We start from the raw sequence: 17,617 nt of genomic DNA, 5'->3' as shown, positions 1-17,617 counted from the left end.
AGTATCATTAATACACGACGTGCCCCAGGCACAACATTTAGCTCCAAATCCACAAAACCAGCCTGAAAATGAAGGAAATCTGAAGGAAAATCTGGAGCACAGCTGTGTTGTTGGACCCTGGTCTGAGCCGACCTGATGCTACGTTATGATTGGTCAGTCTGTGCGCCTTTATGTCTTGATTACCCTGGATTAACCACAACAGATGCTGTCAACCATCAGGGATGAATTAAAAAATATATATTATTATTTTTTTGTGATTTGGGTGAATACATGGAGGAAATGAGTCATTACGTTACATTCTGAGCAGACAATGATACAGCAGACTCAAGTAGGAAATAATTACCAAAAAAAAAAGAATATAAGTATGGGGATTCTAAACTGGGGGTATACAAGGTGACAGCAGATGTGATGAGAAGCATTGGGGAATAGTTTACAACATTATTAGGGTGCAAACAATAGCAGCAGCTGCAGCAGCTCCAGGCAACCAAAGAGGAAACGTGTGAATAATAATTTGTTGTTATTCCAGACTTCTATAATTATGCTCAACGTTGTTTATTAGAAAAAATACACAAGTGAAATGAATCATTGTTGGTAATGCAAGTTAAAATGGTAAATACACAGTAAAAACATGATATTTGAGATAATTGAAAGGGCAGCGGAGGCCCCTTGTATCTATTCCATCTGGGCTTGTACTCTACATCACTGCCTGTTATAGTAACCAAACACATAAACAAGGTCACTGTTTGTCAAAAGGGAAACATCATGCCAACAGGGAGAGAGACCCCAAATATGGAGCAGCGAACTGTTGCAGACAAACAGCCACATACGCTGCCAGTGTAATGAAGTGGAAAACCAAGATCAGCTGAATTTTAATTACAAGTAATCATGAAGTTAATAAAACAATGAGAGAGCCATTATTTGCTGGTGGAGGTTTGCTGCAGCAACAAATTGTTCCGTTTCGGAGCTGCTTTTGAAAACAGGCATGAATGGTGAGGAGAGTCCACTAAGTTTTACATCAGTGTTAATGATTATTTTAATGCCAAATATCAGCATTTACATAAAGATTACTCTCACATTAAAGGTCCAGGGTGTAGGGTTTAGAGGGATATTGGGAGACATTTAATATGTATATTTTCTGTGTATAATAACCTGAAAATAATCCTTGTATTTCTGTTACCTACAGTAGCCCAGAATGGACAAACCAGCACTGGCTCTAGATAGGGCCATTTGCATTATCGTGTCAGCCATCGTAGTTAGCAGCCCCTCCACAACGAGCCACACAAAATTAGAAAAACAATAATTTATAATGCGAAACTGCTTTATTCAGTCTTACCAATTTAGATCATCTGGTGTGTTTGATTTGGAGAGCAAGAGACCTCTGTGGATAATTCAGCTCCTGGTGAAACCCTCCAGGACAATGAACACTGAAGGAGTCCTAGCTGGGAAAAGTTTCAGCTGGATGCAATGTGTAATTATCACCACTAGATGCCACTAAATCCCATACACTGTTCCTTTAAAGGTCAAGTGTGTAGGATTTAAGGGAAAATATTGGCAGACTTTAATATAATAAGTATTTTTTTAGTGTATAATCAGCTGAAAATAAGAATAATTGTGTTTTTATTACCTTAGAATGAGTCGTTTATACCGACATAGGTAGCTGGTTTTTGTCTTCAGAGATATCCTTGTTTGTACAGTAGCCCAGAACGGACAATCCAAACACTGGCTCAAGATAGGGCCATTTACATTTTTGTTAGCCACCTTAATTAGCAGCTCCTCTGCAACGAGAGCGCTAGAAAAACATTGATTTTTTTAAATGTGAAATTGCTTTATTCAGCGTTTTTACCATTTTAAATCACCGGGTCTGTTTGTTTTGGAGAGGCAGAGACTTCTACAGATAATTCTGCTACAGGAAAAAACCTCCTGAAAGTCTGGATCTTCAGTTATCAGAGAAAATACAAGAGCACACAGTGGCAGGTGCTTGGCTAGTGGCCCGTATGTGACTAGCCAAACAGCATTGGAGAAACACTGATTTGTCACGTAAACTTGCTTTTTTAAGGATGTTTACCAATTATATACCCTCGGTCCGATAGTTTTGGAGAGGGACAGCACACTGGTAAAAACCTTCCGAACAATGGACACTGAGGAGATCCTAACCGAGAGTTCACGCTTGGCACATGGGAGAAGTTTCAGCTGGCTGCAATCTGCAGTCCTCACCGCTAGGGGGCGGCAATAGCTCAGTCTATAGGGACTTGGGTTGGGAACCAGAGGGTTGCCTGTTCGAGTCCCCATCTGGACCAAATATGCAGCGTGGACTGGTGGCTGAAGAGGTGCCAGTTCACCTCCTGGGCACTGCCGAGGTGCCCCTGAGCAGCGGCACCGAACCCCCCAGCCGCTCGGGGCACCTGACCAAAGGGCACCCCCCTCACTCTGACATCTCTCCACTTTGTGCATGTATAGGTCCTGTTTGTGCATGTGTGTGTCTTTCACACCTGTGTGTTGATGACAAAAAGAGTGAAAACACTGAATTTCCCCTCAGGGGATTAATAAAGTATATAAATTAGATGCCACTACATCCCGCACACTGCTCCTTTACATATGCAATTACATTTGATTTAATTAATCACAGGTTCCTTTTGTTGAAAAAAAAAAAAAAAAAACTTTTAATAAATCATTTGTTTCAGGTTCAGCTCACATCTTGTTAACTTTTGTAATGAGGCCAATCAGTTAAATACACATTTAAAAAAAAGCATTCAGCTCAGTGTATCATTACCATTAGTAAAGAAATGCTGTGCACTTACACAGAAATGAGCTCAGACATCTTGCCTATTTTGTCTAAACAAATAATCTTGTTTAGCCACCTTCCAGCTTCAAGTGTTTGGGTTCAATCGACCCACTTCACACCTTTGTATTCCATCTCCTATACGAGCTTTAAGTAGCGCCACCTACTCTCTCTCTCGTGTCCTTTGTGCCTATATGAATTTCTGTAATGTGCACTTGTGCAGAGCCACAAACATGAACAGGGAGTCAGACATCTCCTTTTGAAATAATTCCAGTCCTTGGAAGGAGCTGTGTCTGGCCATTCACCTCGGGATAGATTGACTCTGCTGACTGAATTCAGATGAGCTCCACGCTGGAAAAGCCTCCGCCTCTCTCTCTCGCCTATCCTTTTGGAATGAACGGGAAAACTGGCTCTGTGGCTACCTCCCCTGATTTCTCAAGCAGCGGCGACGCTCTGTCAAAAGTGACAACACAGGATTTTTCAGGGAAACAGATGACCGGTTTCACCTGGAAGAATGAAAGCTTAGTGGGCTACAGTGTGTCTAAAGTCTACAGGATTGGAAATACGGAGCGCATTGTGTGACTCTCGGCTACTAGGCTCTGAATAGTGCGCATCTAATCAAGCACACTGACCTTTTCCCCAGCATCATAAAATATTCATTGCTGCTGAACGTATTACGACATGCATACCATATTCACATTCATTCTTTATGAGGAATAATCAGTTTCTCTGTAGAACCATGACAAATGCTATATTTCACCTGATATGATATGAGTTTCAATCCAATTCCCCTCTTTCTATATCCCAATCTCTCTCTCTGCCAGTCCCTCACAAACACACACACATGCACAGGAGAGGTAGATGATGGTAATTCCACATCTGATCTTTAAGTGCAGATGACTTTTAAGTGCCAAATTTCCCTTTCTTCTCCTAATACCTGGCAACAGAGGGAGCTGACTGCAGAGTTCTATCACAGAAGGCCGTATACAGACTATTTGCAAAAACAGCATGTGGAAGTATGCTGTTCTTAATTCGCAATGTGGGTGTGTAATTCCTGCTGCTTCTGTTTACGCTGACAGCTTGATCACACAGTTTAGGCAAAGACACAAACGCAACGTAGCAGTTGGTGAGAGACTTCGAGCTTTTACTACAACTAAGCGTCCAATAATTGAACGCATTTAACAAGGGAGAGGAGCAGCTCTCGCGGAGCCCTCTTCCACACGTTGATCACATTAAAAATCACGGCACTATTGCTTTTACCTTTAGTCTGAAGATTTGAGAAGATGACTTTTGCTAGTCCAGAAATAATGAGAGTAAGAATGTCTTATTTTTCAAGGCCATATAAAAAAAGAAGAAGAAAACATAGAAGGAGGGTAAAAAATAGTTGTATTCTCAGCACCATGATGACACAGCCAGGAGCCACACAGGCCTGGTGCTTTATCAAACCCTGACTACAGTGAAGATGCTCTGCTGTACACCAGCACTTGAAGTCCTAATTATGCGCCAGCGCTTCCACTTGGTTAGCTCAGACTTCCAGTCCACTCGTGTGCAGAGGCTTTCCCACCAGCATGTTGTTCTTTGGTGAACAGCTTTCAGGCTCCATAGTCATCACCCGCACCGAATACCCATGAGTCTCTGCTGCCCACGAGCGGTCCAAGTCTACCAGGCCCATACACTGTTTACCTGCAGTGATAGAAAGAGAAAGAATATTGCATTTTAACCTCCAAAAACAAAACAAAAATGCTGGTTTTAAGCATTTACTTAAGAAAGAGACATTTGTGTGGGCAGAATAACAGGAATCCTTTTACTTTATAACGTGAGGCAATCCATATTGACAGTAAATCACAGCCTTAAAAGTTTCCATAACTTAAAAGAACATTATAAGTAAAGCCTGACCGGTGTTGGGTATTTAAAGGTACACTTTGCAGAAACTGTCTGTTGCTAATGACAGCCAACCCTAGCTTTGTGCTCTTGGTGTTTCGCTTTGCTAAAGTCCTGTTTCTTTTACTCTGTGTTCACAATTTTCGTAGACAGCTTGGTTGCTACCTGTTTATAAAGTCCTGACCTTATCTGTGCGCTGTGCTCAGGAACGTTGTAATGAAAATAAGGAAATACAAGCAGAGGGCAGAGGCTCTGCAGATAAATACACCGCCACACACCTCTTGCGGGTCATAGGTGCTGATTAAAAGACATTACTTTTGTGTGAGACTATACATTGTCTTCTACAAAAATCCTGCATAGTACACATTTAAGCCGATGCAATGATGATATTTTAGACTAATAAAAAACAGATTTTGATATTCAGACATTAAATATTTCTTTTTAGCATTATTAACTGATATGGAGTCTATCCCAGCTGACACTGGGTGAGAGGCAAGGTACATTCTGGACAGATTGCAGGCTATGGCAGGGCTGACACCTAGAGACAGATAACGTTTATGCTCACATTTACACCTACTGCCAAAAAGTCACCAATTAACCATCTTTGGACTGTGGGAGGAAGCCAGAGTACCCAGAGAAAACCCACACTGACATGGGGAGAACATGCTCTTGCTGCGAGGCGACAGTGCTAACCATTGCACCATCGTGCCACCCAATAAATATGCCATTAGAACAAAAAATCATTTCAGTGAATTTCATGCTGCTCCCTTTTACGCATAGAGGGCATTGAACACAATAAACTTTTGGTCAGGGGGGTTGACAGAAGGGAAGCTTTTTGGATCCATCCACTGGTTGCTTTAAGGTATACTAGTCTCAATGAGGATACAGACTTCACAAGTTTTAGTGATTTGTCATTATTCTTTACACGCTTTGCCATTTTTCTCACAGCCTATGGGTTAAGATAGGTGTGTATATATTTAAATGTGTTTTTTTCTGGGTATCTTATCTCATGTCACTGTGGGGTTTTTTTTAATGAACATGTTATTTTTCATTATTGTCTATTTGTTTCACCTGTCATGCCATTGTATGAGTCATGTGATGGCCTCTTTTTCAGAGTGCCTGGATTGCCTTCCTGTTGATTATTAAATTAATGTTTTAAAAAATGTATATATATGGAACAGAGATACATGCTTGGCAAAGATTTCTCTAATTAGGTTATTAGTGTATTTTGCAGGATTGTTTATAGTTGAAGTTGAGCAGTAAACTGTGGTAAAATTGAAGGATTGTATAAAATAAACTAAAAATACAAATATCTCAAAAAATGTTGTATACATAAATAAAAAATGCAATCTATGAAACCCCAATGTGTTGTTGGCATATCTTCCAACAGTCAGGCAGCAAATTAAAAAGTAAAAATCTGAATAATTGAGTGGCCACACACATGTACTGCATGATTTATTTTGGCCATGTGTCAAAGTGCAGAGCAGGCATGGCTGACTTTGATTTTGGAACAAAACGACAGAGGAAAAGATCAAAGCGACTCTGTCTTTTGAGGAGACATGATGTGTCGTCTCTCCCAGGATGACAATATCCCCATCCACAGGGAACGGGAGGGTTCACCGAACATTCTGATGACAATGAAACTGATGTAAATCATACGATATGTCCTTCTCAGTCACTAGATAGGGGAGATTTTGGACCAAGTCAGACAGCGCTCTGCACCACCATCATCAAAACACCAAATGAGGGAATATGTTTTGGAAGAATGATGTTACAAAACCCAACTGTATATTGCTAGGTGGTGCAGTGGTAAGTACTGTCACCTCATATCAAGAGGGTTCCAGGTTCAACGCCAGGGTGGGGGAGCCCTTCTGTGTGGAGTTTGCATGTTCTGTCCTTGTTAGCTTGGGTTTTCTCCAGGTACTCCGGCCTCCTCCCACAGTCCAAAGACATGCAGGTTAATTGGAGACTCTAAATTGGCCATAGGTGTGAATGTGAGCATGAATGGTTGTCTATCTCAATAGGCCCGTTTCCAGCGCAGGAACTTCGGGGTAATTTTACGGGGCCGGGGCCATTGGTGCGTTTCTCCACCGCAGGAACCACCCCCGAAGGACAGAGTTCCGGAACTTTTACAGGGGCTAAACAAGTCCCTGCCTTGGAGTAGGTACTCAGGACGGCCCGGAAAACTCCTGGGTGGGGCTTGGGGTTTACTTGGTGCTGATTGGATATACTCAAGGCGGGATCTGACGTCAACAGAAAGTGACAAAATAGCCGGCAATTTTAAAACTCAGCAGACGCGCAACGATTATGTCACATCCAGAGCCCGGTAACTTTGCAGGAACCTTCCTCCTACTCCGGCCTCTCAGTGGAGACACGGCGGTTGAGAGGGCAGAGCAAGAGGACATTCCTGTAAAGTTCCTGCCCTCCAAATAGTACCAGGAACTTCTTCAGTGGAAACGGGCCTTATGTGTCAGCCCTGTGATAGTCTGGTGACCTGTCCAGGGTGTACCCGCCTCTCGCCCAATGTCAGCTGGGATAGGCTCCAGTACCCCTGTGACCTCTACCAGGATAATCAGTTATGGAAACTCAATGAATAAATGTGTACAGTACAGGCCAAAAGTTTGGACACACCTTCTCATTCAATGCGTTTTCTTTATTTTCATGACTATTTACATTGTAGATTCTCACTGAAGGCATCAAAACTATGAATGAACACATGTGGAGTTATGTACTTAACAAAAAAAGGTGAAATAACTGAAAACATGTTTTATATTCTAGTTTCTTCAAAATAGCCACCCTTTGCTCTGATTACTGCTTTGCACACTCTTGGCATTCTCTCCATGAGCTTCAAGAGGTAGTCACCTGAAATGGTTTCCACTTCACAGGTGTGCCTTATCAGGGTTAATTAGTGGAATTTCTTGCTTTATCAATGGGGTTGGGACCATCAGTTGTGTTGTGCAGAAGTCAGGTTAATACACAGCCGACAGCCCTATTGGGCAACTGTTAAAATTCATATTATGGCAAGAACCAATCAGCTAACTAAAGAAAAACGAGTGGCCATCATTACTTTAAGAAATGAAGGTCAGTCAGTCCGGAAAATTGCAAAAACTTTAAATGTGTCCCCAAGTGGAGTCGCAAAAACCATCAAGCGCTACAACAAAACTGGCACACATGAGGACCGACCCAGGAAAGGAAGACCAAGAGTCACCTCTGCTTCTGAGGATAAGTTCATCCGAGTCACCAGCCTCAGAAATCGCAAGTTAACAGCAGCTCAGATCAGAGACCAGATGAATGCCACACAGAGTTCTGGCAGCAGACCCATCTCTAGAACAACTGTTAAGAGGAGACTGCGCCAATCAGGCCTTCATGGTCAAATAGCTGCTAGGAAACCACTGCTAAGGAGAGGCAACAAGCAGAAGAGATTTGTTTGGGCCAAGAAACACAAGGAATGGACATTAGACCAGTGGAAATCTGTGCTTTGGTCTGATGAGTCCAAATTTGAGATCTTTGGTTCCAACCGCCGTGTCTTTTGTGAGACGCAGAAAAGGTGAACGGATGGATTCCACATGCCTGGTTCCCACTGTGAAGCATGAAGGAGGAGGTGTGATGGTGTGGGGGTGTTTTGCTGGTGACACTGTTGGGGATTTATTCAAAATTGAAGGCACACTGAACCAGCATGGCTACCACAGCATCCTGCAGCGACATGCCATCCCATCCGGTTTGCGTTTAGTTGGACGATCATTTATTTTTCAACAGGACAATGACCCCAAACACACCTCCAGGCTGTGTAAGGGCTATTTGACCAAGAAGGAGAGTGATGGAGTGCTGCGGCAGATGACCTGGCCTCCACAGTCACCGGACCTGAACCCAATCGAGATGGTTTGGGGTGAGCTGGACCGCAGAGTGAAGGCAAAGGGGCCAACAAGTGCTAAACACCTCTGGGAACTCCTTCAAGACTGTTGGAAAACCATTTCAGGTGACTACCTCTTGAAGCTCATGGAGAGAATGCCAAGAGTGTGCAAAGCAGTAATCAGAGCAAAGGGTGGCTATTTTGAAGAAACTAGAATATAAAACATGTTTTCAGTTATTTCACCTTTTTTTGTTAAGTACATAACTCCACATGTGTTCATTCATAGTTTTGATGCCTTCAGTGAGAATCTACAATGTAAATAGTCATGAAAATAAAGAAAACACATTGAATGAGAAGGTGTGTCCAAACTTTTGGCCTGTACTGTATGTCAAATCCAATATCAGCAGATCAATACATCAGTCAGGCTACAATCAAACAGCATTCCTTATAGTGCTGCTGTCTTGGTTTGCATATTGTAGGCACTCTTGTTAGTGTCTTTTGTCCATTTCCCAGCATTCACTTGAGGCTACACCCTACAGAAGCCAATTATACATCAACAACTTTACGCTGATTATCACGCTTTTCTCATAGGATTTCCCTTGAAGACAGACTTCAAATGTATTATGCAGTTTAGCAGGTGGCAGACACACTAAATGTGAGCTTTGGTTTCCCATGCTGCCTGGATGGTCACAGTCACAGTGGCAGGCTCTGGAGAGATGGGATCAAACATGGTTAGTGGGAGAGGTTGAGCCCTGTTAACTGATACAGAGCAGAAACGCAGTGACAGGTGGTGTCAGGTACATATGAAAGGGCTTCAGACTGACGAGGCACTGGGGAGCCTCCTCAGATTCAGAGGGGAGCTTTGATAAGCTGGAGAACTATCAGGGTGAAGAGAGTTCTCAACATAATGAAACACTGTACAGTGAAGCTTCAGCACAGGCCTGAAGGTTTCAGTCTGACAAAACACTTCCATCTGAATCCGACAGCGCAGATCTGGCAGCTGTTCACTGCAGCTGTTTTGTCACACTGAAGAAATCCCCGCATTAACATTTTTCACACTCCTCAGAAGTCTAGACCTTTTGGAAAAGTGGAGCAGTGGAGTTAGGTCACAGTGTAGAAGATTTCCGAATAAAAACACTGTCATGTCCTAGAACAGCTGTTAAGGTGTGACAAAAATTAAATCACATATGCCATGCTGGTGTCTGTCACACTGGACTACATGAGTCAAACTGGACACTACAAGTGGGATTATGAGCTGGCATGGTCGGGGGTTACTCTGGCAGAATATAGACTTTTTTGTGATGTGAATTTTTTTTTGTTCTCAGAGACCAAGGTGATGTCTTAAAAAAGCTTATTTGTAAGACCAAGTTCAAAACCCAAAAGCAGTCAGTTAACAATTATGTAAAACACAGAAAAGCAGAAAATTCAAACATTTAAAGGTCCTGAACTGAATAATAAATCAGTGAAAGCACCATTATTTCTTGGTAGAGGTTTTCTGCGAGTGACAAATTGTTCAGTTTGGAGCTGCTTTGAAAAACCAGCACGAAGGGTGAGGAGAGTCCACTGAGTTTCAAAGAGCAGATTCTGCATCAGTGTTAATCCATGATTATTTTAATGCTGATTATCAGCATTTACATGAAGATTACTCACTGATTAAAGGTCCAGTGTGTAGGATTTAGGGGGATATACTGGCAGAAAAGGGATATAATATAATAAGTATATGTTCTTTGGTGTATAATTGCCTGAAAATATGAATTTTTGTGTTTTCGTTACCTTAGAAAGAGCTGTTTATGTCTATATATGGAGCAGGTCCTCCCACTGAGTCCACCATGTACAGCAGCCAAGAATGGACAAATGAAACACTGGCTCTAGACAGGGCCTTTCATGTTTTCATGTCAACCAAAATAGTTCTCCTACATGCTCGACACAGTAGAAGTTTCAGTTCTGCAACCTCTCCTCTAGATGCCACCAAGTCCTACACACTGTACCTTTAAAGCGATACAGAAACCGACAGAGTAATTTATTTGATTTTTTTTTTTTTTTCAATTTCATTAGATACTCATCAGGCAAATGGAAGAATTTTATTGCATAAAATACCACCAGATACTAAGGCATGTAGTAAAGCCGTAGTTTCCAATGCTTTGGTGGCATCTCAGCACACTGAACTAATAGCTCCATCAAATATACTGCTCTGGCCTTCATACCACCACAGGCTGTATGGGTTGTAGCTGCTGCGGTAGTGGGCCAATCACATGTTGCATTAAATCAAAGAACGCATACGGTGATTGCAGGCAAGACCATACACATAGTCTGTTTTTCTGGATCGGAGTATACATAGGATTGAAAGTAAGTTTTGTTTGACGGGAGAAGTTAAGATAATATTTAGTCCTGGGTTATTTTGGTCAATACCTTGAAGCATTGGTTCCTAACTAGTGGGTCACTGGTCCACTCTGAATGGACCGCAAGTGACTCATGAAAGTGTCAAGTTTGTAAAAGAAAACACATTTTAATTTAGTACAGTGAAGAACACTGAATTTCCATCACAGCACTTTAATTTTAAGTGTCGTTTCCTGCTGTAGAGTGAGTGACTAACGGAAAGCTACTTGACAGTGACAGCAAACTAGCTCACTGACATGGCCAAAAGCAAGTATGACACTGAATATATGTAAGTGCGTGGACCTTGAACTAATGACTAAAGCGAAATCTGGACCCTGTGGCTGGACCAGTTGGGAACCACTGCCTTAAAGGTAACTAGGACCAATACCCAGCCCTAGACATATGAAAGGTAAATCAATTCACATTTAATTGTCACAACTGTCATTTTTTTGTGTCTAGCTCCTGAATGCAACTAACAGATAGAAAAAAAAATACAATACATTACAATACAATACCACTGAATTAAATACCATAGAAAACCATAGAACTAAATGAATGTTCAGGTAAAAGGAGAAGATCGCAAACAGTACCTATGAGTCGCCTCTCAGGAGGGAGCTGGACAGCAGTTTGGTCTGCGAAGCGACAGAGGATCATGTGTTCCTGAAACAAGGGTGAACAATGAGTACAGGATCTGTTTACTGCAGGTGTAATTAATGCAACCACTAAATCTCTGGATGACATCTGTCAAGTCTCAAAACCTCATGTTAAAGCCCTACAACTGCAATCACAACTAAATCACTAATCAGATCAAGCAGAGATTTAAAGAGTTCCACAAGATTGGTTTTTATAATGGGCCATTTAGTGAAACTATTATGCATGCACATGCACACAAGCATGCATGGGTTTGTTCTATCTGTTCATCCACTTTTTTTCTACATCTGCTTATGCACACTTAGAGCTGGGAAGAGGCAGCATGAGAGGTAAGAAAACCCCATCAGCAGATCCCTAGTCTATTAAGTGGAGCGTGGACTGGTGGCTGGAGAGGTGCCAGTTCACCTCCTGGGCACTGCCAAGGTGCCCTTGAGCAAGGCACCGAACCCCCCAACCGCTCGGGGCGCCTGACCAAAGGGCAGCCCCCTCACTCTGACATCTCTCCACTTTGTGCATGTATAGGTCCTGTTTGTGCATGTGTGTGTCTTTCAGACCTGTGTGTAATTGACATTAGCAAGCGTGAAAACATTGAATTTCCCCTCAGAGGGATTAATAAAGTGAATAAACTTAAACTGAATAAACTTAGCTCAAGGGATGGCCAGGTTGGTCAGTTCACCACTTTGATTCACACTGAAGTATCTACTACTGGATGCACCGCCACAATTTTTGTGAAGACATTCATATTCCATAAAGAATGAGTCCCACTGAATCTGGTGATCCCTTGACTTTTCCTCTAGTGCCATCAGCAGGTTGACGTTTTTGGTTTTATGCAAAATATATCTTGACAAAAATAAAAAAAAATATATCTGGATGAAATACCAGGAACCTTGTTTCAAACTGGAGACCAAATTTAATACCTTGGTGAACGCCTAGTTCAGTCAGGAACACTTTTGTCAAAGAAAACTTTATTTCCATTTGCAGTATTATATTTGGCACAGTATTATATTTGGCGGTATGGCTCTGTTCTGGGGCCTAGGCAGAAAGCCTCTTCCACGCGCCTACGTGAAAAGCATAAGGCAGAGAGAACACACCTGTCTGCCCTTCCATGTTCCAGTTTTTTTTTTTTTTTTGGTTGAAGAAACGGTTTATTATAAATGAAACTTGAAGCCTATTTTTTAAGGGAAGTATGAGTAAAAAAATCTCCATTTTGAAAAAAAATAAATAAAATAAAACAAAGGTGAGATTCTTCATATGGTTACATTTTTTTCAATACCATAGATGGGCAAAAGTTCACAGTATGATAACCATCAATGTTCATACAACAATAAACCTTGAAACCACTGCAACCCTACAACTGAGCCAAAGAACCTCTGTGTTTGTCACCGACAAATCACAGAGGTTTCCAGCTGGGTTTGAGCCCTTGAATGTGGTGTATTAAGTCATAACATGTTTTTTTCCCCTAACTATAACCGTTTTTTAAGCCTAAAACTGACCACACCCTCACAACAGCATTATTGAGAGATGTAAAGTTTTAATGTATCCACTAAACATAACATACAAATGTAAGGCATCTGTGGTATGAAGAACTGTACAATGCAAACATTTTTTCTGGCGTTTAAGTTAACTCCAACGATGAATCTGGCAAATATTACCTACTATAACATCAGCATGTTAGCAATGTCACTGTGATAGCATGCTGATAATAGCATACAGCTTCTCAGCGCCACTTGCATGGCTGTAGACTCTCAGCCTTGCTTCACTAAATTGTCTCTTTACAGTGTCACTGGACTGAGTAACAGTGATTGACCAGTCCTCTGTATTGTGTACATCATTTGTGGACAAGTTAACAGTATGTCAGACCAGTTATAAAGGGGAAACAAAAATTACAAAGGACTTAATTTGCATGGTAAGTTTTACGTCAACCACAGTGTAAGATTCTAAGATTCTTTCAATAAAATCAGCCCTGTACAAAAAGGGCCAGATTAAGTCTGATTATTTATTTCCAACTAAAGGACAGGTTTTTCTGCCCTGTTTTCACCTCGCCATGGTTCATGAAACGAGTGAATGGGGAGAGCGGTTAGTCAGCTCTAACTTGCCTCTACTTTAATTGGTTCGATTCCTCACTCCACGAGGTCGACGCTGAATGCAAGGCCATGGAGCAGGTGCTTAAAGTTAGCGCTGAGCACCAATATCTCACACCATTAGCCCTTTATTCCAGCGATACACCATTCGTCAACATGCTGTCATTCTGTTTAACTACTCGAGTTCAGGAAGGACAACTATGGTTCTGCTATAAAACAATGTAATGCTGCTTTTATGTCTGCAAGCGTCGGCTGGGGGCTTGGGAGCAGAGACACAGAAAACAGTGGGGTTCTATGCCCTGAGTCCAAATGAATAGCAAATACCAAACGTGGTTGTTGAAAGCAAAGCCATAGGGGGAGGCAGGCAAGATCCAGAGCTCAGGTTTAAAGTGGCAGATAATGTGTCTGCTGGTTTAAATAGAATATAGATTTCTACTGCTGTGTGGCTACATGTGTAGCTTCACATTTCCAGACGGATAGTAACGCAGCTGTGATTTCTTTTTGCTTACTTGGCTTCTGAACAAACAGTGGAAAAATCACCACTATCACAGAGCAGTGCAATCGCCCACTGTCTCATAAATAATATATAATCTTCTGTGCCTCTCAAGGCACGTCTGTAAAAATCTGTTTCCTCTGGTGCACAAAAGAAAAGAAGTTCGAGGTGGTCCGTTGTTGTGACAAGTCAACTCTTGAGGTTTCCATGGCTAAGACCTGCAGCAACTTTTGCACAGATTCTCCCCAGGGGCACTGACAGGTCCCATACATCATCATGGGCTGGGCCCTCCCAGAGTACAGTGCCGTGTCTGTGCTGAGCGATAAGGGACTGAGAGACGGGAGGGTGTGAGCCTCCCTATTGTAACTGCCTGGGGAATCTTTCGTTTCTAAGACAGTGACGAGAGCGCAGACATCTGATTAATTTTTTTTTTATTTTTTACTGTGCCATAAAATAAATAAATAAGTAACAAAACAGGAAAACAATATAGACACAAGCTCTTACTCATGCCCAGTAAAATAAAGTCATGACAATCAGCTTTCAGTGTTTTAAATTTTTCGTACATGTAACCTAATAACAAAAGTAGGCGGTTGCACGCACTCTTTATAAAGTCTTAAAGTCCTACTTAGTAGGCTACTACTTAGTCAAGGCCCAATCCCATTTTTACCCCTTAAATCTTCCACTTGGTATTGAGTGCCCTCGTGTGCGAGATAACCCTTGATGAGGCAAGTGAGAAATACTAGGGTAGAGATCTTCCCCTAAGAAATGAGACACCACTTCATGCAAATTGCCGTGGCCGACATGAAGGCATACGTCGCGTAGTAGTGACGGAAGATACCGGCAGTCAGCTTGTGTTGTGACATGTGCTATGTGCTACACCGTCTTCTAGTTCTGATTGATTTTGTTCAGTTAAGTCGATTCGTTTACGTATTTTGAGGCTGTGTTCAACCGAGTTGCTGATGAGTTTACGCTAGTCCAACCATCTGTTGTTTGTATAGCTTACATTCCAATCGTACACTAACAAGTTGTTTTCCAAAACTTGTCGAATTGCTGACTTCGCAAGGTGTTCTGGGAAATTTCATCTTCCACTTCGTTGCAAGTGTGGGTCGGGGCTCCCTTGGAATCTAGGGCGGGTTTTAAGTGTTGGAAACTTCCACTACCTCAATTCTGTTTGTGCAAGTGGGTATTTCTAGGGGAGGTGTGGGTATTGGGACAGGCCCTTAGTCTCAAAGTCTTAAAGTCTCAAACTTGTGATGTCATCAAGTATAAAGTCCGGGGCTGCTCCACAGACAATGAATCAGAGACTGATTTTGTGGACCCACAGAATGTTTGTTTGCTTTTTTTTATACCCAAATTAGCTTTAATATATAGTAGCGTTCTCAGTCCTGACACAGAAAATGTACCCATACACTCAGAATATTCCCCTGGGTGCTTTCAGTGTCATCGAGAACATCTTTCACCATTCATTGTCTATAGAGGAGCTCCAAACGTTACACCCTGTGACATCACAAATTTGAGTTTTAGCACTCAAAATTTTGGATTTATGAGAGAGTTGTTCATGCTTACTAATATTTTTGGACTGTCTTAGACGAAAGGACTAACAAAAATGAATTTTGAAAATGGGCGTAGTTTCCCTTTAATAGAGCAACATCACTAGCAAATCACTAGTTTGAATCTCGCCAGTAGTCACTAGTGGATTTACAATTGCTGGTGCAACCATGTCCCTGCTTCTCGTTTTTTTCCCCATTAGTCTGAACATCTGTTTCTCTCCTGGCTTCTGTGTTTGCCAGGTGGCGACACGTGTGTCATTTCACCTCTCAATGGGTCACTGCACTCTTATCCATTTATATGATACTGTAACTTCCAAACCTAATGCCTCTGATTTCATTACACCTCTGTTGGTGCAGCGGCATCTTAATTAAGAAGCAATTAGCAAAGAGAAAAACTTGTCTCATTTTGTTGCAACAGCATATGTTAGACTCTAATGAACACAGTGTTTTAGAATAAGTCACGACCCACAAAGGCGTCTTTTCGATGGGCATATACAGTAGGTGGCCTGAATCTGAAACACAGTCCTTGTAAAACCGGAGTTGCTGTAACTCAATACTCCGTGCTTGACATTTTACAGCGTGCAAATGAGTAGTAAATGTAATAGAGGGATTTAATCACATTTAAGAGCATACCTTATAAGTCAGCGTCTCTTGGAACCTTTTGCTGTAAAAACAGAGCACAAAAAACAGAAGATGATTAGATGTTAAAGTGCAGAGATTCAATTGTGCACTTATGTGTCATTTGTTAACTTGCCCAGCTCGAGGATGGAGATTTTATTTTTTAGAGGAAATCACTATACAAACAAACTAGGAATATATAACTACATTTAAGGCTCAAACAACATGCATAGTCACTAAAAGAAACCACTTTCTCTCTAGGAAGGAAGGACTTCTAAAAACACGGCTTTTGCTATGACATGGGACAGTTTGTTTGAGATGGTTAAACGCAATCTGATCATCACTGAAGCTAATTAAAAGTCAACATGAGGACGGTCAGGGGTTGGGGGCCACTCAGATCACATGGAGAGTCTTAGGTTGAACTCGAACTGTTAGGGCCTTAATGAGAAGGGCAGTTTAGTTTCACAGCTCATAAAAATCCGTGAACTGCCTGGAATGTCTACACCTGCAGAATATCCACATGAGTACCTGGAACATGACCTGAGGGGAAAACACTAAAAGAAGTAAGATGAAGATTGACACAGTCAGGTGCGTAGGCCCCTCACATAAACTGCACGACTGCCCTCCAGAAACACAGCTTCTTGTTGTCCATTTCGGCTGCAAAGTCTTTTTTTTTTTTTTGGTCATTCTTTAATATTTTATGAGGTGTCAGGAGGGGTGAAGTGTCAAGTTAGCAAAAGCGAGGAGAGGAAAAACTAAGTATGTGAAAACTCTTCAATATTTATACTGTACACTGAGGGCCCTCCCCAAGGCTCCTGTGTCCCTTAAAATTCACATATCAGAACACCTGAAACGTAGTAACACTGCATAGTTTAACCACTACTCTACATCAGTGTGCTCTTATGTTAAAGTCCTGGCAATCTTACTAGTTGTGGTGTAATGAACCCAAAAATTATAACTGACAGCAACACTGCGAGGGAAAAGCTACTGATGCTATGCTGCAGTTGTACTCATGGCATATGCCAATTCTGAGTGGTAACTATGTCAATTCTTTGTATGCTGCTCCCACTCTGCAGGCTTATGGCACTAATACACATAATGCCACTCATTTTCCGCTCTAATATACTCAGTCTCACCGACATATAGTTTTTTTCTTGACAAATACCACTGCTAGTAATGACTACTTTATTATACCAATGCACTGTGCATGCCTTACATGTACTGTAGCTTATCATTTCTATTTCACTGGCAGGTACTGCTGTCCAGAGGCATACAACCATTGACTAGTGCTATGCTGTCTGCCTGATATCAGAGAGAACTGTCAACTCATGTTGCTCC

At 41.8% G+C, this 17,617-nt stretch overlaps 1 protein-coding gene across 1 annotated transcript in view; it reads right to left on the bottom strand.

Annotated features, from left to right (window-relative positions):
* Positions 1 to 536: 536 nt before the first annotated feature.
* Positions 537 to 17,617, bottom strand: part of gstcd (glutathione S-transferase, C-terminal domain containing) — an 87,080-nt gene continuing 69,999 nt past the window's right edge. The window contains exons 10-12 of the mRNA XM_033625198.2: positions 16,295 to 16,325; positions 11,477 to 11,546; positions 537 to 4,462 (exon numbers count right to left, since the gene is read on the bottom strand). Coding sequence (XP_033481089.2) covers positions 4,305 to 4,462; positions 11,477 to 11,546; positions 16,295 to 16,325 — 259 coding nt within the window. The 3' untranslated portion in view covers positions 537 to 4,304. The remainder of the gene's footprint in view (positions 4,463 to 11,476; positions 11,547 to 16,294; positions 16,326 to 17,617) is intronic.

This window comes from Epinephelus lanceolatus, chromosome 3 (assembly GCF_041903045.1).
Source record: "Epinephelus lanceolatus isolate andai-2023 chromosome 3, ASM4190304v1, whole genome shotgun sequence".
NCBI lineage: Eukaryota > Metazoa > Chordata > Actinopteri > Perciformes > Serranidae > Epinephelus > Epinephelus lanceolatus.
The sequence above is the reverse complement of the archived record's forward strand: the minus strand, read 5'-3'. Positions and strand labels throughout refer to the sequence as shown.